This window comes from Mobula hypostoma, chromosome 6, assembly GCF_963921235.1.
Source record: "Mobula hypostoma chromosome 6, sMobHyp1.1, whole genome shotgun sequence".
Lineage (NCBI taxonomy): Eukaryota > Metazoa > Chordata > Chondrichthyes > Myliobatiformes > Myliobatidae > Mobula > Mobula hypostoma.
The window spans coordinates 166,080,433-166,098,090 of record NC_086102.1 but is presented as its reverse complement, the minus strand read 5'-3'; the positions used below and the strand labels follow the sequence as shown (position 1 = coordinate 166,098,090).

At 42.0% G+C, this 17,658-nt stretch overlaps 1 protein-coding gene across 9 annotated transcripts in view; it reads left to right on the top strand.

The window, feature by feature from the left end:
- rapgef4a (Rap guanine nucleotide exchange factor 4a) overlaps window positions 1-17,658 on the top strand; it is a 293,410-nt gene that overhangs the window by 206,722 nt on the left and 69,030 nt on the right. For all 9 annotated transcript variants that reach the window (XM_063052160.1, XM_063052159.1, XM_063052167.1 and 6 more), the window contains 4 exons: window positions 3,239-3,360; window positions 4,531-4,714; window positions 5,888-5,972; window positions 8,080-8,140. In XM_063052160.1, coding sequence (XP_062908230.1) covers window positions 3,239-3,360; window positions 4,531-4,714; window positions 5,888-5,972; window positions 8,080-8,140 — 452 coding nt within the window. The remainder of the gene's footprint in view (window positions 1-3,238; window positions 3,361-4,530; window positions 4,715-5,887; window positions 5,973-8,079; window positions 8,141-17,658) is intronic.

Sequence of the window (17,658 nt, the reverse complement as noted above, 5' to 3'; positions counted from 1 at the left end):
TCTTTACACATCTGTTTTTGTAAGTGTCTGAATCATGGGAAGTTCACATCTACAGATGCACTGGGCTGCCCGCACCACTCTCTGCAGGGCCCTGCGATTGAGGGAGGTACAGTTCCCATACCAGGCAGTGATACAGCCAGTCAGGATGCTCACAATTGTGCCCCTATAGAAAGTTCTTAGGATTTGGGGGCCCATACCAAACTTCTTCAACCGTCTGATGTGAAAGAGGCGCTGTTGTGCCTTTTTCACAACACAGCCATTATGTACAGACCACATGAGTTACTCATTGATGTGTATGCTGAGCAACTTAAAGCTGTTCACCCTCTCAACCCCAGATCTATTGATGTCAATAGGGGTTAGCCTGTTTCCATTCCTCTTGTAGTCCACAACCAGCTCCTTTGTTTTTGCGACATTGAGGGAGAGGTTATTTTCTTGACACCACTGTGTCAGGGTGATGACTTCTTCTCTGTAGGCTGCCTCATTATTATTTGAGATTAAGCCAATCAGTGTAGTATCATCAGCAAACGTAGTTAGCAGATTGGAGCTGTGGGTGGTGACATAGTCACGGGTATACAGAGGGTAAAGGAGAGGACTTAGGACACAGCCCTGAGGGGCTCCTGTGTTGAGGGGCAGAGGTGAGGGCAATCTGACAGAAAGTCCAGGATCCAGCTACACAAGGCAGGGTCTGCTTGTTCTCTTGATTATAAGCTAATGGATGGACACAAAACTGCATAGAAGAATGGGAGATTTTCAAAGAATGAAAAAGTGAATTCATCTTTTTCTTTGAGAGCTGTGTTCTTTGATGACCTCTCTTCAGATTATACATTTGAGATTAGTTTTTTTTTACTTTTACTTTATACTTTATTGCCGCCAAACAATTGATACTAGAGCGTACAATCATCACAGCGATATTTGATTCTGTTCTTCGTGCTCCCTGGAGTACAAATTGATAGTAAATATTAAAAATTTAAATTATAAATCATAAATAGAAAATAGAAAAATGGAAAGTAAGGTAGTGCAAAAAAACCGAGAGGCAGGTCCGGATATTTGGAGGGAATGGCCCAGATCCGGGTCAGGATCCGTTCAGCAGTCTTATCACAGTTGGAAAGAAGCTGTTCCCAAATCTGGCTGTACAAGTCTTCAAGCTCCTGAGCCTTCTCCCGGAGGGAAGAGGGACAAAAAGTGTGTTGGCTGGGTGGGTCGTGTCCTTGATTATCCTGGCAGCACTGCTCCGACAGCGTGTGGTGTAAAGTGAGTTCAAGGATGGAAGATTGGTTTGTGTGATGTGCTGGGCTGTGTTCACGATCTTCTGCAGCTTCTTCTGGTCTTGGACAGGACAACTTCCATACCAGGTTGTGATGCACCCCAGAAGAATGCTTTCTACAGTGCATCTATAAAAATTAGCAAAGGTTTTAGAGGACAGGGGAGGGTTTAATCAACATAATCAGATTGACAGGTTATCAGTTTACCATTATGTAAAACCTCCTGCTTGGGAGGTTGGTCAAGAAAGTTTAGTCACTTGGCATTCAAGATGAGGTAGTGAATTGGGTTAGACATTGTGTTTGTGGGAGAAGCCAGAGAGTGGTAGTAAATGGTTGCTTCTCTGACTGGAGACCTGTGACTAGTGGGGTGCCACAGGGATCAGTAGCTGTATGTCATCTATATCAACGATGTGGATGATAACGTGGTTAACTGGATCAGCAAATTTGCGGATGACACCAAGGCTGGGGGTGTAGTGGACAGCGAGGAAAATGCTCATGGCTTGCAGCAAGATCTGGACCAGCTTGACCAGACTGCAGCTGTAGATAGTCAGGATTCCAACCACCTTGAAAAGGAAAGAAAAGGTATTAAATGAGAAGAAGTTAAACTGTTTTGCGGGTGAACTGGAAGAAGTTGCCCAAGTCCACAAAGAGCTTTGGCGCCATCTTCGCTCCTGTCACTCCTTCCAATGTGGTTATGGTCCTGGTGCAGGTCGATGGGAATCGGCCATTTAAATGGTTCAGCATGGACTAGGTGGGTCAAAGGACCTGTTTCTGTGCTGTAGTTTTCTATGACTTTATGACTCTTTGACTCTGTAATAGAGAACATTACCCACGTTCCACTGTTCTGGTTGTCTTGATGTTCTGAATTTAGCCATGGACCCTATTCTTCTACTATTGCTCCACCTCTTCATGACATAAGTTTTTGAAAAATCAACGTCTGCCCTAAGTTACATGCTTCATATCTATTGATATTAATACTACATTTCCATGAAACTAATTACATCTGTGGAATTAAGCTCAGTGAAACCTGGTCAGACTCAATGATTTAGAAACAGCTTCTTCCCTCCATCATCAGATTTCTGAATGGTCCACGAACCCAAGAACCTCATCATTCCCTTTATTTTGCACAAGAAATTATTAGAAAACATTACTTAGAAAAAGAAACAAAATTTAGAAACTTCCACTGTAACCAAGTATTTGTTTTGAATAAAATTCTGTCACATATTTCAAAAACAGAGATTCATTCTTGAGAGCTGAAATCTCAGTTAAATGGATCAGGGGGCAAATGAAAGCCAGAAGCAAGCACAATATCATCATCATCAGTGCTTTTTAAACTTACCATACCTCTATGTTGGCAGAAAATGTTAAGTGAAGGTTAATAGTGACGATTGGTTCTGCAGAAAGATAATTAAATGCCTTAGTATTGTTTCTGTCAGTGTACTTTGCCAATTCTACTGCAGCAAGCACTGAAGAATGAGATTTGTACAAAGTGTATTTGAAGTGTTGCATTGTTTTAAAGTTCAGGTCCGGATAATCACTTGAAGTGATTTTTGTGGTAAGCTCAGATTGCGACTGCTGTAGTTTGATATTTATTTGCACAATTGTTAATTCTACGTTGGAGCATCAGCTCATGCATTGGGTTGATGTTGATGCCATTTACCTCGTTCTTTAACCAGGCCAATTTATAGTGCTTGAAACTTGAAAAGAAAAGCTAACAAACTTTTACTGAATTAAAATGGGGTACTGCAAGAATAAAGCCACATTGCTTACAACTTTTTCCAATGTAGGGTTCCCAGGCTTTTTTATGCCCTGGACCAATACTATTAAGCAAGGTGTCTGTGGACCCCAGGCTGGGAACCCCTGTAATGTAATATCTTAGACCTATTTTGACTGAATCTTAATTCTGGAAAAATAAAACATTTTAATTCCAATGTACTGCTGAAAATAACTTCTTTTAAAATGCTCTTTGCACCTAGACAATGCTGTGTTGGCACAGAGTTAGTGGACTGGATGATTCAGCAGACAGCATGTGTCCATTCTCGTGCACAGGCTGTGGGCATGTGGCAAGTTCTTCTTGAGGAAGGAGTCCTAAACCATGGTAAAAATTGTGTTTTAACAATCACTGTGTCTTCAAAGAATTACACCAAATCAATTACTAGCCACTTCTTTTACTGATAGTGGCTTTTATGAAGTGTAATATCAAAGGTAAAATTAAAAATGGAATTAAAAATAGGTATGTTAAATAAATATGAACTTTAAAGAAATAATTAAAACTTAATAATAAAATAATAAAACTGTAGTTGAATCTATTCAAAATGGGAAAATTGAAATTATGGCACAAAATCTGGAAATGTTGACAAGTGTTTGCTTTGATAAACCTTTGACAAAATGTGCAGTATCACTTGGCAAGCTTATTGGATACAGAATTAAGAACTAAACAGACTGATATGGTTTCTTTCCAAAGTTTCAGATTTCCCCTGACACCCATCCTAGCTCTGCATAAAAATAATCCTAATTCTGCTCTTGTATTTCATTGGCAAATGTGAGCTTGTTGCTTCAGAGTGCCATGGATATACTATTTATTTGAGAATAGATTTTGGGTCATACTTGACATCAGAGGATGTGTAGATTGGAGAAAAGTTCACAGGGTCTTCCTATATTCAGAATTCAAGGATGAACGGTGGCCCAGTATCTCCCTGTTTATTTGTTTTAGAAGAACACCAGGACCTCAGTTGGTGGAGGCATCTTGAATCAGGGGACCAACCTTTCTGTGCATCGATATATGCTGTGCAAGACATATGCTTCTGATAGAGCACAAATCTGAAGCTTTTCCACTAAGTAGTTTGATTGTTGAAGCTAACACAGTGGGTGAGATTAGATGTACTCCAAAATAATCTTTGTAACTGTGACTTGTAGTTCCTTGTGATGCAGAAATGTACAAGCTCTTACACATGAATGAAAACTGGGGATATATTAAGTGAAAGGCATTGAACATGTTGGGGGGGGGAAGGTTAAGATTGATTTAGCAAAATTACTGGGCACTTTCTTGACCATATACAGTAATTGCAGAAAAACAAATTTAAAGCAAATTTTAACCTAAATAACGAAGACAGTGGAATGAATTTTTGAAGGTGTCATATTGAAGCTGCATATTATACTACAAGAAAACTGCACTTTGTGAAATGTTTGGTTATTAGCACAATAACACTGTAACCTACCACTATAAAGCACTGGTGTCATTTAAATGTGTAAATCAATGCTGTCTTAGCGGATCAGGAGCACAATTTCCAGGACAAGTACCTGTTCTATCGTTTCCTGGACGATGAAAAGGAGGATGCCCGTGCACCCACGGATGAAGAGAAGAAAGAATGTGAGGAGGAGCTGCAGGAAACAATGCTTCTGCTTTCACAGATTGGACCGGATGCCCACATGAGAATGATTTTAAGAAAACCGTGAGTAAGATGACATGCTAACTTGCATCGTGTAAGTTAAAAGATTATCTTTCATTAATTTTTGTTAACTTATGCTGTCCTGGTCAGTTCATTGTGTAATATTTCAAATCAATGCTGTTATATCATTTATAGATATTAAATTAACCCTACATGACAACTTTATCCACATTGGACCTTCATCATTGGAGAGACCAAGATGGTAGTTTCTTGGTTCACTGATTGTCAAATTATACAGCGCCTTGAAAAAGTATTCAGCCCCCACAACTATTTTCACATTTTACTGTCGCATTTTCTAAATTTAAAATATATTGAAGTAAGATTTTTTGAGCTAATCTACAAAACATTGTGTATAATGTCAAATCAAAAGAAAAACATGTACTAAAAATTAAAATCCATAGAGGTATCCATCCACTCTGTAATTATTACACTAACTTTCCCCAGGTACAGTACTGTATAATAACTTACCAACTCACCCAATTTTTGATAGAAAAATTGGAGAATCACCTCAATAAATAACCTCTCTCTCTGTAAGGGTCCAACAGTATGGTAGATTTTCAACAGACCAGAGCAAAATGAAGACAAAAGAGCATCCAGGCAAGTCATGGAAATCACAATAAAGAAGCACAAATCTGGGGAAGGAGAAACGACCACCTCAAAGACACTGAACATACCTCAGAGCTCAGGGAAATCCATCAGGAAACAGTGGGAAAAATATGAAACCTGGCTGAGAAAAGCATATCCTTGCCTGTAAAGACTTTGCAATATTGAATTATATGAGCGAAGGGGTGGGGGCTGAATACTTTTACAAGGCATTGTACATCCAACTTGCCATCTAAGTTTCTTCTTTAGCCTTCCATCTTTATTCCAGTGAGTCTTTGCAGTCAGAAATATAAACTAGTGCTATCTTAATAAATCATGTAACACAGTAATATTGATCTACTTTTATGTTTTAATGTATAGCATATGTGTTCAAGGTCAGCCAAAGCAAGTTTAGTAAGATCATTGAAGTTAATAAAAAAAAAGCCAGTTCTTTCCTCAGATGGCTCTCTAATTTTGAGGGGGCAAGAACAGTAGGAAATCTTCTACTAGCATGCGTACTAAGACTCCTTACTGACTAATGTGATTTTGGAGACACTTACTCAGTTATTTTTATTGTTTATGTGTAATTCACAGGCCAAACCAGAGGACCGTTGATGATCTAGAAATCATATATGAAGAGTTGTTGCATATCAAAGCCTTATTACAATTTTCTACCGCAGTAAGCCTCTTTTCTCTAATTTCATTAATGAAAGGTTTTAATGCTGTGCAACTAGTACTTAATTGGGCATGAGTTTTAGAACTTGCAAGTAACTACTTACAGTTTAACTTTGTTTAGGGTCAATTTGACTTGTGCTGAACACATCCATCTCAAATCATGTACATGTTGAGCAAGGTTCCTGAGGCTGAGGCCTCTGTCGGTCAGAGTTGAACATGGGTGTTGCATCCTAGCTGTCTAGATATGCAAGCTAAGGTAGCACGAAATGGAGACCAAGCTGATGCTCATGTAGCAAGCTCTCTGTCTCCACACATCTGATGAATCCAAAGGAACGGCAGAGACCGATACAGTCAGGCACCAGTAGCATCATAGGAGTTGCCAATCAGCATTGAACTGAATGTAGCTCTGTCTTAGGAACTCCAGCTCTGGATCTTTCCCCTAGGGTTTACTCCCAAAGCCTTGCCCATGAGTGGGTATAGCCGCAAGGCAGCGGAGGTTTGAGATCAGAGTTCCCTGACTTGCCAACCAGGGTTGAAGAGACCCATCTGCCTTAAGTGACTGGTTTTAAGGCACCAGCAACTCCTCTTTGCCCCTTCTTCTGTCAGTAGAAGGTGGGCTTAGTAGCTGACCCTCTCGTGAAGGTCAGGAGCTGGACTTGGTTGTCAGAGGCTATTTGCGGTGCACGATATTAGGAGCATTTAATAAATTACTTCATTAATATACTCTCAGCAAATAATTATCGCTGTCCACCATGGCCAGTTTCCCATTTGTTTGATACTTCCAAGCACGATGGTAATATATTGTCTTTCCTGTGTAAATATTCATGTTTGTCTGTCTTTGCTCCCTTTCCTCAGTCTGTTATGGAGAAGGGGGCTGCATTCCTGGCCTGACCTATCGAACATTTGGTGGGCTGTTTTTACTTATTCAAGGTCCAGCAATGATTCTAAATATTTCCATTTCAGTCAGTGTGAAGTGAGTGGAACTGGAACCTTTCTCACTCAGGCTAATGTCCATTTCCTAGTTCCCAACTTCCATTTCCAGAACCTGTATCTGGAACCAATGGTACTGTATATACCAGCTATATTTTCTGGAAAAGATCAACATGAGGATTGTTGCTAGATGTTTGTTCCATTCCATTTCATAGCAAGTACGTTTCAGGCATGATGACTTCCAGGTTTCTAGGTGTATGTAATTTTGTTTTAGTTGGGAATGCAGTTTAGTTACTTTTGCTCCAGGAAGTTATGTAATTTCACCCTGTGGATCGGGTTGAAGTTTTCATGTACGACATTATTGTACGCCATTGCCCACCAACGTCCAAGAAAGGCAATGGGGATAATCCTGGGAATTGTAGACTAGTGAATCTTGCTTCAGTGGTGGGCTAACTATTGTAGAGGGTTCTTAGAGACAGGATTTATGAACGTTTGGAGAAACATTGTCAGTGTTGATTTGTGAGGGACAGGTGGTGCCTCACAAGCCTGATAGAGATTTTTGAGGATGTGACAAAGCAGTGGTGCTGGTAGAGACAGATACACTAGAGACATTTGAAGGACTCTTTGATAGGCGCAAAGATGAAAGAAAAATGGAGGGTTATGGAGGGAAGGATTAGCTTGATCTTGGAGTAGATGAAAAGGCCAACTGGATGTGGTGTGGCTGAAGAGCCTGTTCTGTGCTGTACTATGTCCTATGGTCTATGTCCTATGGTCTATGTCCTATGGTCTATGTTCAAAGATCCAGCCTCTGTGTTCTTGAATTTTTCATTGACAGCATTTCTCTTGTTTTTATCCTCTACAACACACTTGCACACTGGCCCTTAAATTCTGCCACATCCAAGACTATCTAAGTGCCCAACAGAACGCCCATTCCATAGCAATATTATAGCTTTCTCACTGCGAACAAAATCACAAGATGCTTAATTGTATCAGTTTCTCAAATATTAAAATATTCTATTAAAACCAGATTTATTTTCATTTTAAAGCTGTATTTTAAACCTACCTACCAAGTCTAGGAATATTGTTAACTGTGACTAAAGATATTATTGAAAACGATTGTCATTATAATAAATCCAGCCAATAAAGCTTTCTTTTAAAACATATTTTTCATTGTTTTCAAGGTGAAACGAGAACTTGCAGGTGTTTTGGTATTTGAATCTCATGCAAAAGCAGGGACAGTTTGTAAGTATTGAACCAACCTAACAGATTCGAGGAAATTTTATTTGGAAATATTAGAATTGTTTATGCATGGAAAGTTGAAAAAAGTTATTACAGATTGCCGGGTATGATGTTGTGCCCATCACTGAATCATGGCTGAAGGATTATTGTAGTCGGGAGCTGAATGTCCAGGGTTACACATTGTATTGGAGGGATAGGAAAGTAGGCAGAGGGGGTGGTGTGGCTCTGCTGGTAAAGAATGGCATCAAATCAGTAGAAAGATGGGACATGGGATCAGAAGATGTTGAATCCTCGTGGGTTGAGTTAAGAAACCGCAAGGGTAAAAGGACCCCGATGGCAGTTATATACAGGCCTCCCAACAGTAGCTGGGATGTAGATCACAGATTACAACAGGAAATAGAAAAGACGTATCAAAAGGGCAATGTTATGGTAGTCATGGGAGATTTTAACATACAGGTCAATTGAGAAAATCAGGTTGGAAATGGATCTCAGGAGAGTGAGTTTGTTAAATGCCTACGAGATGGGTTTTTTTTTTAGAGAACTTTGTCACGGAGCCTACTTAGGGAATCAGCTATATTTGACTGGGTGTTATGCAATGAACTGGAGGTGATTAGGGAGTTTAAGATAAAAGAACCCTTAGGAGGCATTGATCACTATATGATTTGAGTTCAACTTGAAATTTGGTAAGGAGAAAGAAAAGTCAGGCATAGCAGTATTTCAGTGGAGTAAAGGAAATTGTAGTGCTATGAGAGGGGAGTTGGCCAAAGTAAATTGGAAGAAGGTGCTGGCAGGGATGTTAGCAGAGCAGCAATGCTGTGTTTTTCTGGGAAAAATTAGGAAGGTGCAGGATAGATGTATTCCAAGACAAAGAAATACTCAAATGGCAAAACTGTACAACCATGGCTGACAAGGGAAGTCAAAGCTAATGTAAAAGCAAAAGAGAGAGCATGCAACAAAGCAAAAATTAGTGGTAAGACAGAGGATTTGGAAGCCTTTAAAAACCAGCAGAGCAACTGAAAGAATCATTATGAGGGAAAAGATGAAACATGAAAGCAAGCTAGCAAACAATATCAGAGTGGATAGTAAAAGCTTCCTCAAGAATGTAAAAATAAGAGAGATAAGAGTGGATATAGGAACACTAGAAAATGAGGCTGGAGAAAGAATAACGGAGGACAGGGAGTTGGCAGATGAACTAGAGGGGTATTTTCCATCAGTCTTCACTGTGGAAGACTCTAGCAGTGTTCCAGATGTTGAAGGGTGTGAGGGAAGAGTGTAGTTGATATTACAAGGCAGAAAGTGCTCAAAAAGCTGAAAGACCTACAAGTACATAAGTCACCCAGACCAGATGAACTGCACCCTTGGGTTCTGAAAGAGGTAGCGGTAGAAATAGTTGAGGCATTAGTAATGATCTTTCAAAAATCATTGAACTCTGGCATGGTGCCAGAGGACTGGAAAATTGTAAATGTCAATCCACTCCTTAAGAAAGGAGAAAGGCAGCAGAGAGGAAATTAGCCTGACCTCAGTGGTTGGGAAGATGTTGGAGTCAATAGATTAAGGACGAGGTTATGGAGTACTTGGTGACACAGAACAAGATAGGACAAAGTCAGCATAGTTTCCTTCAGGGAAAATCTTGCCTGATGAACCTGTTGTTCCTTGAGGAGATTACATGTATGATATATAAAGAGGATGCAGTGGATGTTGTATATTTGAACTTTCAGAGGGCCCTTAACAAGGTGCCACACTTGAGGTTGCTTACCAAGTTAAGAGCCCATCATATTACAGGAAAGTTACTGGCATGGTTAGAGCATTGGCTGATTGGCAGGAGGCAATGAGTGGGAATAAAAGGATTCTTTTCCAGTTGGCTGCCTGTGACTAGTGGTGTTCTACAGGAGTCGGTGTTGGGACTGCTTTTTACGCTGTATTTAGATGATGGAATAGCTGACTTTGCTGCCAAGTTTGCAGATGATATGAAGATTGTTGGAGGGCCAGGTAGTGTTGAGGAAACAGGCAGGCTGCAGAAGGACTTAGACAGATTAGGAAAATGGGTAAGGAACTGGCAAATGAAATACAATGCTGGAAAATACATGGTCATGCACTTTGATAGTAGAAATAAATGTACAAACTATTTTCTAAACTGGGAGAAAATCCAAAAATCTGAGATGCAAAGGGACTTGGGAGTCCTTGTGCAGAACACCCTAAAGGTTAACTCGCAGGTTGAGTCGGTGGTGAGGCAGGCAAATGCAATGTTAGCATTCATTTCAAGAGGACTAGAATACAAGAGCATGGATGTGATGTTGAGGCTTTTTAAAGGAACTGATGAGGCCTTGTCTTGAGTATTGTGAACAGCTTTGGGCTCCTCATCTGAGAAAAGATGTGTTGGCATTGGAGAGGGTCTAGAGAAGGTTCAGAAGCTCGATTCTGGGAATGAAAGGGTTATCATACGAGAAACAATTGATAGCTGTGGGTTTGTAGTTGCTTTAATTTAGAAGGATGGTGGTGGGGGGAGGGAAATTGTATTGAAACCTTTTGAATGCTGAAAGGCCTAGACAGAGTAGATTTGGAAAGGATGTTTCCCATGGTGGGGGGGAGTCTAGGACAAGAGGGTACAGCCTCAGGATAGAGCGGCATCCATTTAAAACAGAGATGCGGACAAATTTCTTTAGCCAGAGGGTGATGAATTTGTGGACTTTGTTACCATAGGTAGTTGCGGAGGCCTGGTTGTTGGGTGTATTCAAGGCAGAGCTTGGCAGGTCCTAGATTGGACACGGCATCAAAGGTTATGAGGAGAAGGGCGGGGACTGGGGCTGAGGAGAAAAGAAAAAAAAGGATCAGCCATGATTAAATGGTGGTGCAGACTCGATGGGCCAAATGGCCCAACTCTACTCCTTTGTCTTATGGTCTTATTTTGTTTGTGTTAGGGAAATTAATTTGCTAAGAAAATTTGATTAAAGTTGATCGCAAGTAAATTAGACACGGACTTCGACGTTAAGAGAGTTTTATTCACAGTATCCTGGGGAGTGGAACCGCTAAAAGTCGGGTTCAGACTCCAAATAATACAGAGAGCACAGCTCCTTTTATGTCTGTACAAAGCATTTGCAAAAGCAAAGGTTGTTTGATTAACCTTGTGAATTGGAAAAGATAAGCTAGGTTTACATGCAGTTCTCTTGTAATAAACTATACCCATAGCAACAGCCAAAAATTAAAAATTCAGTCCTGTGTACAACTTTATATTAACAAACAGTTTGTCTCATATCCTTGGATTTAATTCTCACAAGATAAGCAACTGCAAGTATTTATTCTCAGAATCATCTCTGCTGAAATCCAAGGCCATATCTATAACAAACTAAGCTGCAAACTGGCTTCCATATTCAAAAAGCTAATATTAGCTCTTTATCTATCAAAATCTTTAACTGAGAGTATTTTCCTCCACAGTCTGTCTTGACTGACTTAAAAGGGAAGGAGCCAAAAATCATGAAAATTTAGGCTGAACAACTTCTTTGAAATATCCATCTATATGACATTTGGCTGAGTTGACCATCTTTGCCAGCACTTACCTGGCTTGGGTGCAAAGGGGCAATTGAGCTGACCCCGAGAAGTATCAAATGAAACACAGCAAGTTCTCTGTGGTGAGGAGGCTCAGTATCTCTGCCGGGGAAGAGGGGACTTGGTCAGTGGTTCCCGATCTTACTTGGGTTACTGTCTCCTTGGCCTCCAGACCACATCCCCAGGGCTCCCTCTCCTTTTCTGGCCATTACATAAAAATTACAAAGAATTTTGATTTATGATGCACAGTCAAAGAAAATAAAAATCACAAATTCAAAGCAGTGACAAATAATTGCAGAAATATTGAAATTTATTTAAATCTACAAATGAAATTATTTCTTTATTCAGTTACAGAGAAAACAATTATAAACAATTTTAGGGCGTACATTAGTTGTCCAACTATTCACCACTTCATTGCTTTTTCATCTTTCAATGAGATGGATGGGCTTGGTGCAGTGATATCAGCTTCTCAACATCAGGCTGAACATCATTCAGGAGTCCCAGACCCCCACGTTCAGTAATTTGCAGTCTGTTTTGTTGCTCTGAAAGAAGTCGGGTGACTGCACTGAACCACACTCTACTAAATATGTGTTGGAAAGGCAGTAAATCTCGACCTTTTTCCGCAGTGCAGAATAACGTTCAGCGACTTCTTTTTGCAACCAAACAAAGTCTTGGTATGATTTTTGAACCTCGGCTTCAGCTCAAAGTCATTTTGTAGCGAGATCATTTCTTCCTCTGTCCTTCCTGTTAATTCCTCATTACAAGTGTTCAGGAATGGATTTATTACCCAATCTGGAATTTGGATCGAGACAAGACCCTGAAATCTCTCTGACATGTCTGGTAGTTCACTCAGGTAGGCACTGTTTATTTGAAGCTCACCATCTGGTATGCTTTCTTTCTCTTCCAACTCAGAGAGACGCGTAATTTGGAAAAGGTCGCGATGGCTAATGTTGCAATTAAATAGGGTTAACTTGGACAGAAATATGGCAATGACTGATTAGACTTTAATAAGATTCACATCATTTCCTGGCAATAGAAGATTAATTTCATTAAAGTTTGTGAATAATTCTCACAAGTAAGCAGGATCATGCCTGATAGTCTTGAGCTGATTACTGAATGAAGTATTCAAGACTTCAAAGAATTTTATCACAGTTTCGAAAAGCGCATAAAAGCATCACAAGCAGTTTTCTTTTGAGAGCCATTTGACTTCTGTGTGCAACAACAAGTATTCAAACTGTCCATCATTCTCAACACAATCTCTCAAAATAGTTGAGAATTGAAAGCATGGGACTTGATTTTAATTACTGTGATAACAGTATTTAATGCTTTATGCAGCCGATCACAACAAGATGTTGTCTGTAAATTACACAGAGAATGGTAAATTTGTTAGGTACAGCTTTTTTCAAGAATGTATTAACCCATAGTGCTGTCCTGTCATTGTAGAACAATGACAAAATGTAGAATGTAGAACAGTCTGTGTTCCAAGCCTTCCACGGTTATACTCCACAACTCTTCCTCCGCTGCATTGGCACTGCTTCATGTATCCATGCTGAGTTTGTCAATTTTGCCTCTTCCCTCCACTTCACTTGGTCCGTCTCTGACACCTCCCTCCACTTTCTCGATCACTCTGTCTCCACCTCTGGAGACAAGCTGACAACCAACGTCTTTTCTAAACCTACTGATTCCCACAGTTATTCTAACCATACCTCTTTTGTCCCTGCCTGCTGTAAAAATGCTATCCCTTTTTCTCAGTTTCTTTGCTTCCACTGAATCTGTTCCAGGATATCAGAGATGCCATCCTCCATTTAGCAACAGGATTTCCCTTCCTCCACTATTGATGCTGCCCTTATTCTGCATCTCCTCCATTTCCTATACATCCTCACTCGCCCCCTTTTCCCTTCACCTTAGCAGTGATAGAGTTCCACTTGTCCTTACCTACTACCCCATCAGCCTCTGCATCCAACACATCATCCTCCGCAACTGTGACCATCTCCAAAGGGACCTATCACTAAATGAATCTTTACTTTCCCTCGTGTGGGTCCATGGCCTCCTCTTGTGCCGAGATAAGACCACCCTCAGGGTGGTGTAGCAACACCTTGTCTTCCATCTGGGTAGCTTCCAATCTGATAGCATGAATATAGATTTCTCCTTCCAGTAAACAAATCGATCCCCAATACCATCAATACACACATGCTGCTCACTTCCTCTATTCCCCACTCTGACCACCTGCTTCTTTTCACCTGCCAGTTACTTCCCCCCTGGGTCCCCTCCTCCTTCCCTTTCTCCCATAGTCCTCTCTCCTCTCCTATCAGATTCTTTCTTCTCCAGCCCTTTACCTTTCCAACCCACCTGGCTATCATCTTCCAGCAAGCTTCCTTACCCCCCCCCCCCCACCTTTTTATTCTGGCATCTTCCCCCTTGCTTTCCAGTCCTGAAGAAGGGTCTCGGCCCAAAACGTTGTCTATCCATTCATTTCCACAGATGCTGCCTGACCTCCAGCATTTTGTGTGTGTTCCTGTCATTGATGGTGCCCCAAACAAGAGAAAATCTGCAGATGCTGGAAATCTGAGCAACGCACACAAAATGCTGGAGGAACTCAGCAGGCCAGGCAGTATCCAAACCCAGTCCTGCCAAAAGGTTTCGGCCTAAGAAGTCGACTGTACCTTTTTCCATAGATGCTGCCTGGCCTGCGAAGTTCCTCCAGCATTTTGTGTGTATTGATGGTGCTCCACTTGTTGCACAAGCAAGGTTGTTAGTGAGTGGAGTGCCTTTCTCTTTCAAAAGTTGCTCACAGCCCGAAACATTGTGGCCCCCTTTGTATCTGTTTCTAGTCCCCTTGCAAATAACTATGCTTTCATCTTTTATGAGGCAAACATAACCAAGAAGCAAAGATTCATTCCCTGGCAAAGTTGACTTATCCCAGGCAAGGTTGAGTCGCGGGTTAGAGCTGTTACGTACCCCGTAACTGGGTTGCCAAACCAGCAGAAATGGATCACTCAGTTGGAGTCTGGATTACTAGAACTAAGAAAGTTTTATTAAAGAAACAAGCAACACAGTAATCGAAAGGATAATAAATGCAACAGTTCAGCAATGATAAACACACATGTGCACAGAATTAAGATAACAGCATCAATCAAGCTCTATCGTTGTCTAGGGGCAAATGACCAATTTCCAAGTGACACAAAGTTCAGTCCAATTTAGTTCAGTTCACAGTAATCGTTGCCATGGCGATGGACAACATGGTGGGGGGGAGGGAGAGAGAGAGAGAGAGAGAGAGAGAGAGAGAGAACAGGAACGACTGATTCAGAACGGCTTCCACACACAGACCTGCAATATTGCTCACAAGCAGCTTCTGGGCGGGTCCTTTGTGATGTCACCTGAGGTCACCGACTGTGACCCCTCCTCCAGATGCGGTCGATCCTCTGCAGTGAACCCGGCACCCAAGCGAGGGTGGACACACACCGGGTTCCCGCTGATCGTACCTCTCCACCCTGTGCGTTTATGGCCCGGTACTTCCCACCGACTCGTGAGAGGCGCACCGCTTCCAGGGTCTCGTTACCTCGGGTGTCGTGTGTGTGCTGCCTTAGCGAACCTGTCCCTTTTAATCCCCCTGCTGGGGTATCGCCTGTCCATCACTTCAAACAGTTCAGGGTTCAAAGGGGGAGCCGCTCTAGACAGCTCTCTCCCGTCCCTTCATTACACATCTCCAGATGCTGCTTCATTGTTCCTTATCTCTCCTTCCCCTGAGGACAGGTGGCAGACCAACTGCTGATCTCACAGGACAGCTAACATCTACGTGTATTCTCGTCACAGAGCACACAAGTGCCAGGTCGAGACAAGCTTGAGACATATTCGAGGCAAAGTCAGGCGAGCAGAGGAGAGGCAGATTCGAGGCCTGTCCACCTAAACCGAGAGCAGGGTTTGATCGATCTGAGCGCCAGGCCGATTTGGAAGGGCCAAGTACAGGCCGGAACACGGCGGTAGTGTCCAGGCCCAGGGTGTATTTATGTGACAGGGGCTGGGTCCCAGAGCGAGGAACGACCCAGTGGTTGAACAATTTAGATTCTGGGCCAGATGGATTGAAAAGGCAGGCTGTTGGGACAAGAGGCGAGGCTCAGACTTATTCTGCTCGCTGCTCCACAACGGTTACTCAGCTCTGTGTTGATCTGAGCCTGAGGCTGTGGTCTGCTCCGGGATCCATATTTGAGTGCTCTGTGACGTTTACTCGGTTCGGTGCCGAACTGAGCCTGAGGCTGTGGCCTGCCGCCCTTGCTACCGAGCCTTGGCCCTCCCCCACTACCCCCTTTATCTTTATTGATACTTAGAAACTCCCACTGGCCTGACGAGGAGCGGTATTGCCCATTTTGGGAACCACTGGACTAGGTGGTGAGATCCATCATGAGATTGACAGGCTTTGACAGGAAGCAAGCATTATTTACCTGTCAAAGCCAACACTATTATTGGAATCATGTAAAATCTATTAAAATTGAGGTAATATTTTTATGTTTTAAATAAATTGTTGAAAACTTAGAAATAATCGAAAGCGTTTGCCTTTGCTCTCCTCATCTCTCGGCCAAAAATCCCCGTTCAAATGAAATGAGTCTTCATGTCCTACACCAGCTCTAAATGGGGAAGGATGGAAGAGGATTCTGGGAAAATCAGCAAGATATTCAGTCAGAGTCTAATGATGGAGCAGAGTGACAGATGCACGGCATCTGGAGTTGTGTGGGAGCGACTGGATGCAGTGGTTTCCTACAGAACTACTGGATGCAATCAGCGTAGTTTGCCCCATGATGTAAATGTGTGTTCCTCTGATGAGAAATAAAATTATAAAATCATAAAGATGAGTAGCCAGTCAGGCAGCATCTGTGGCAAAAGAAGCAATCAACATGTTGTGATTCCATATGATGTAGAAGGAGACCATTTCAGCCTATTGAGTCTCTGTCAGTTCATACAGCAATCACATTCCCCACTAATTTCCTGTTGATCTCTTCTCCCTGCATTCCTAGCAACTTCTCCACCCCCATTCCCACCCAACGTTCTGGGGACAATTTATGGTATCCAATTAACCAGCATCTCACATGAAAGCAGAGCCCCTGGCAGGAGTGCGGTGGGGGTGGGGGCAGGGGAATCCGGGCAGTGACTTGGAGAATGTGTAAGCTAGTGGTCAGGATCGAGACCTGATCACTGGAACTGTGAGGCGGCAGGTCTACTGCTGAGTTGCTGTGCTTTCTGAGTTGATCATTTTGTCACATTTCTTAGAATCAGTATCAGGTTTTATATCACCGGAATAGAAACATAGAAAACCTATAGCACAATACAAGCCCTTCGGCCCACAATGCTGTGCCAAACATGTCCCTACCTTAGAAATTACCTAGGGTTACCCATAGCCCTCTATTTTTCTAAGCTCCATGTACCTGTCCAGGAGTCTCTTAAAAGACCCTATCGTATCCGCCTCCACCACCGTTGCTGGCAGCCCATTCCACACACTCACCACTGTCTACATAAAAAACTTACCCCTGACCTCTCCTCTGTACTTACTTCCAAGCACCTTAAAAGCCTCTGACTATCCACACGATCAATGCCTCTCATCATCTTATACACCTCTATCAGGTCACCTCTCATCCTCCGTCGCTCCAAGGAGAAAAGGCCAAGTTCACTCAACCTGTTCTCAAAAGGCATGCTCCCCAATCCAGGCAACATCCTTGATTGTGAAATATGTCATTGAAATTTGTTGTCTGCACCAACAGTACAATTTTGCAAGCAAATATGTTGCACGGTAGCATAGGGGTTAACACAGCACTTTACAGTACCAGTGACCTGGGTTTAATTACCAACGTTGACTGTAGGAGTTTGTACATCCTCCCTATGACTGTGTGGGTTTCCTCTGGGTCCTCCGGTTTCCTCCCACAGTCCAAAGACATACCAATTGATAGGTTAATTGGTCGATGTAAATTATCCCATGATTAGGTTAGGGT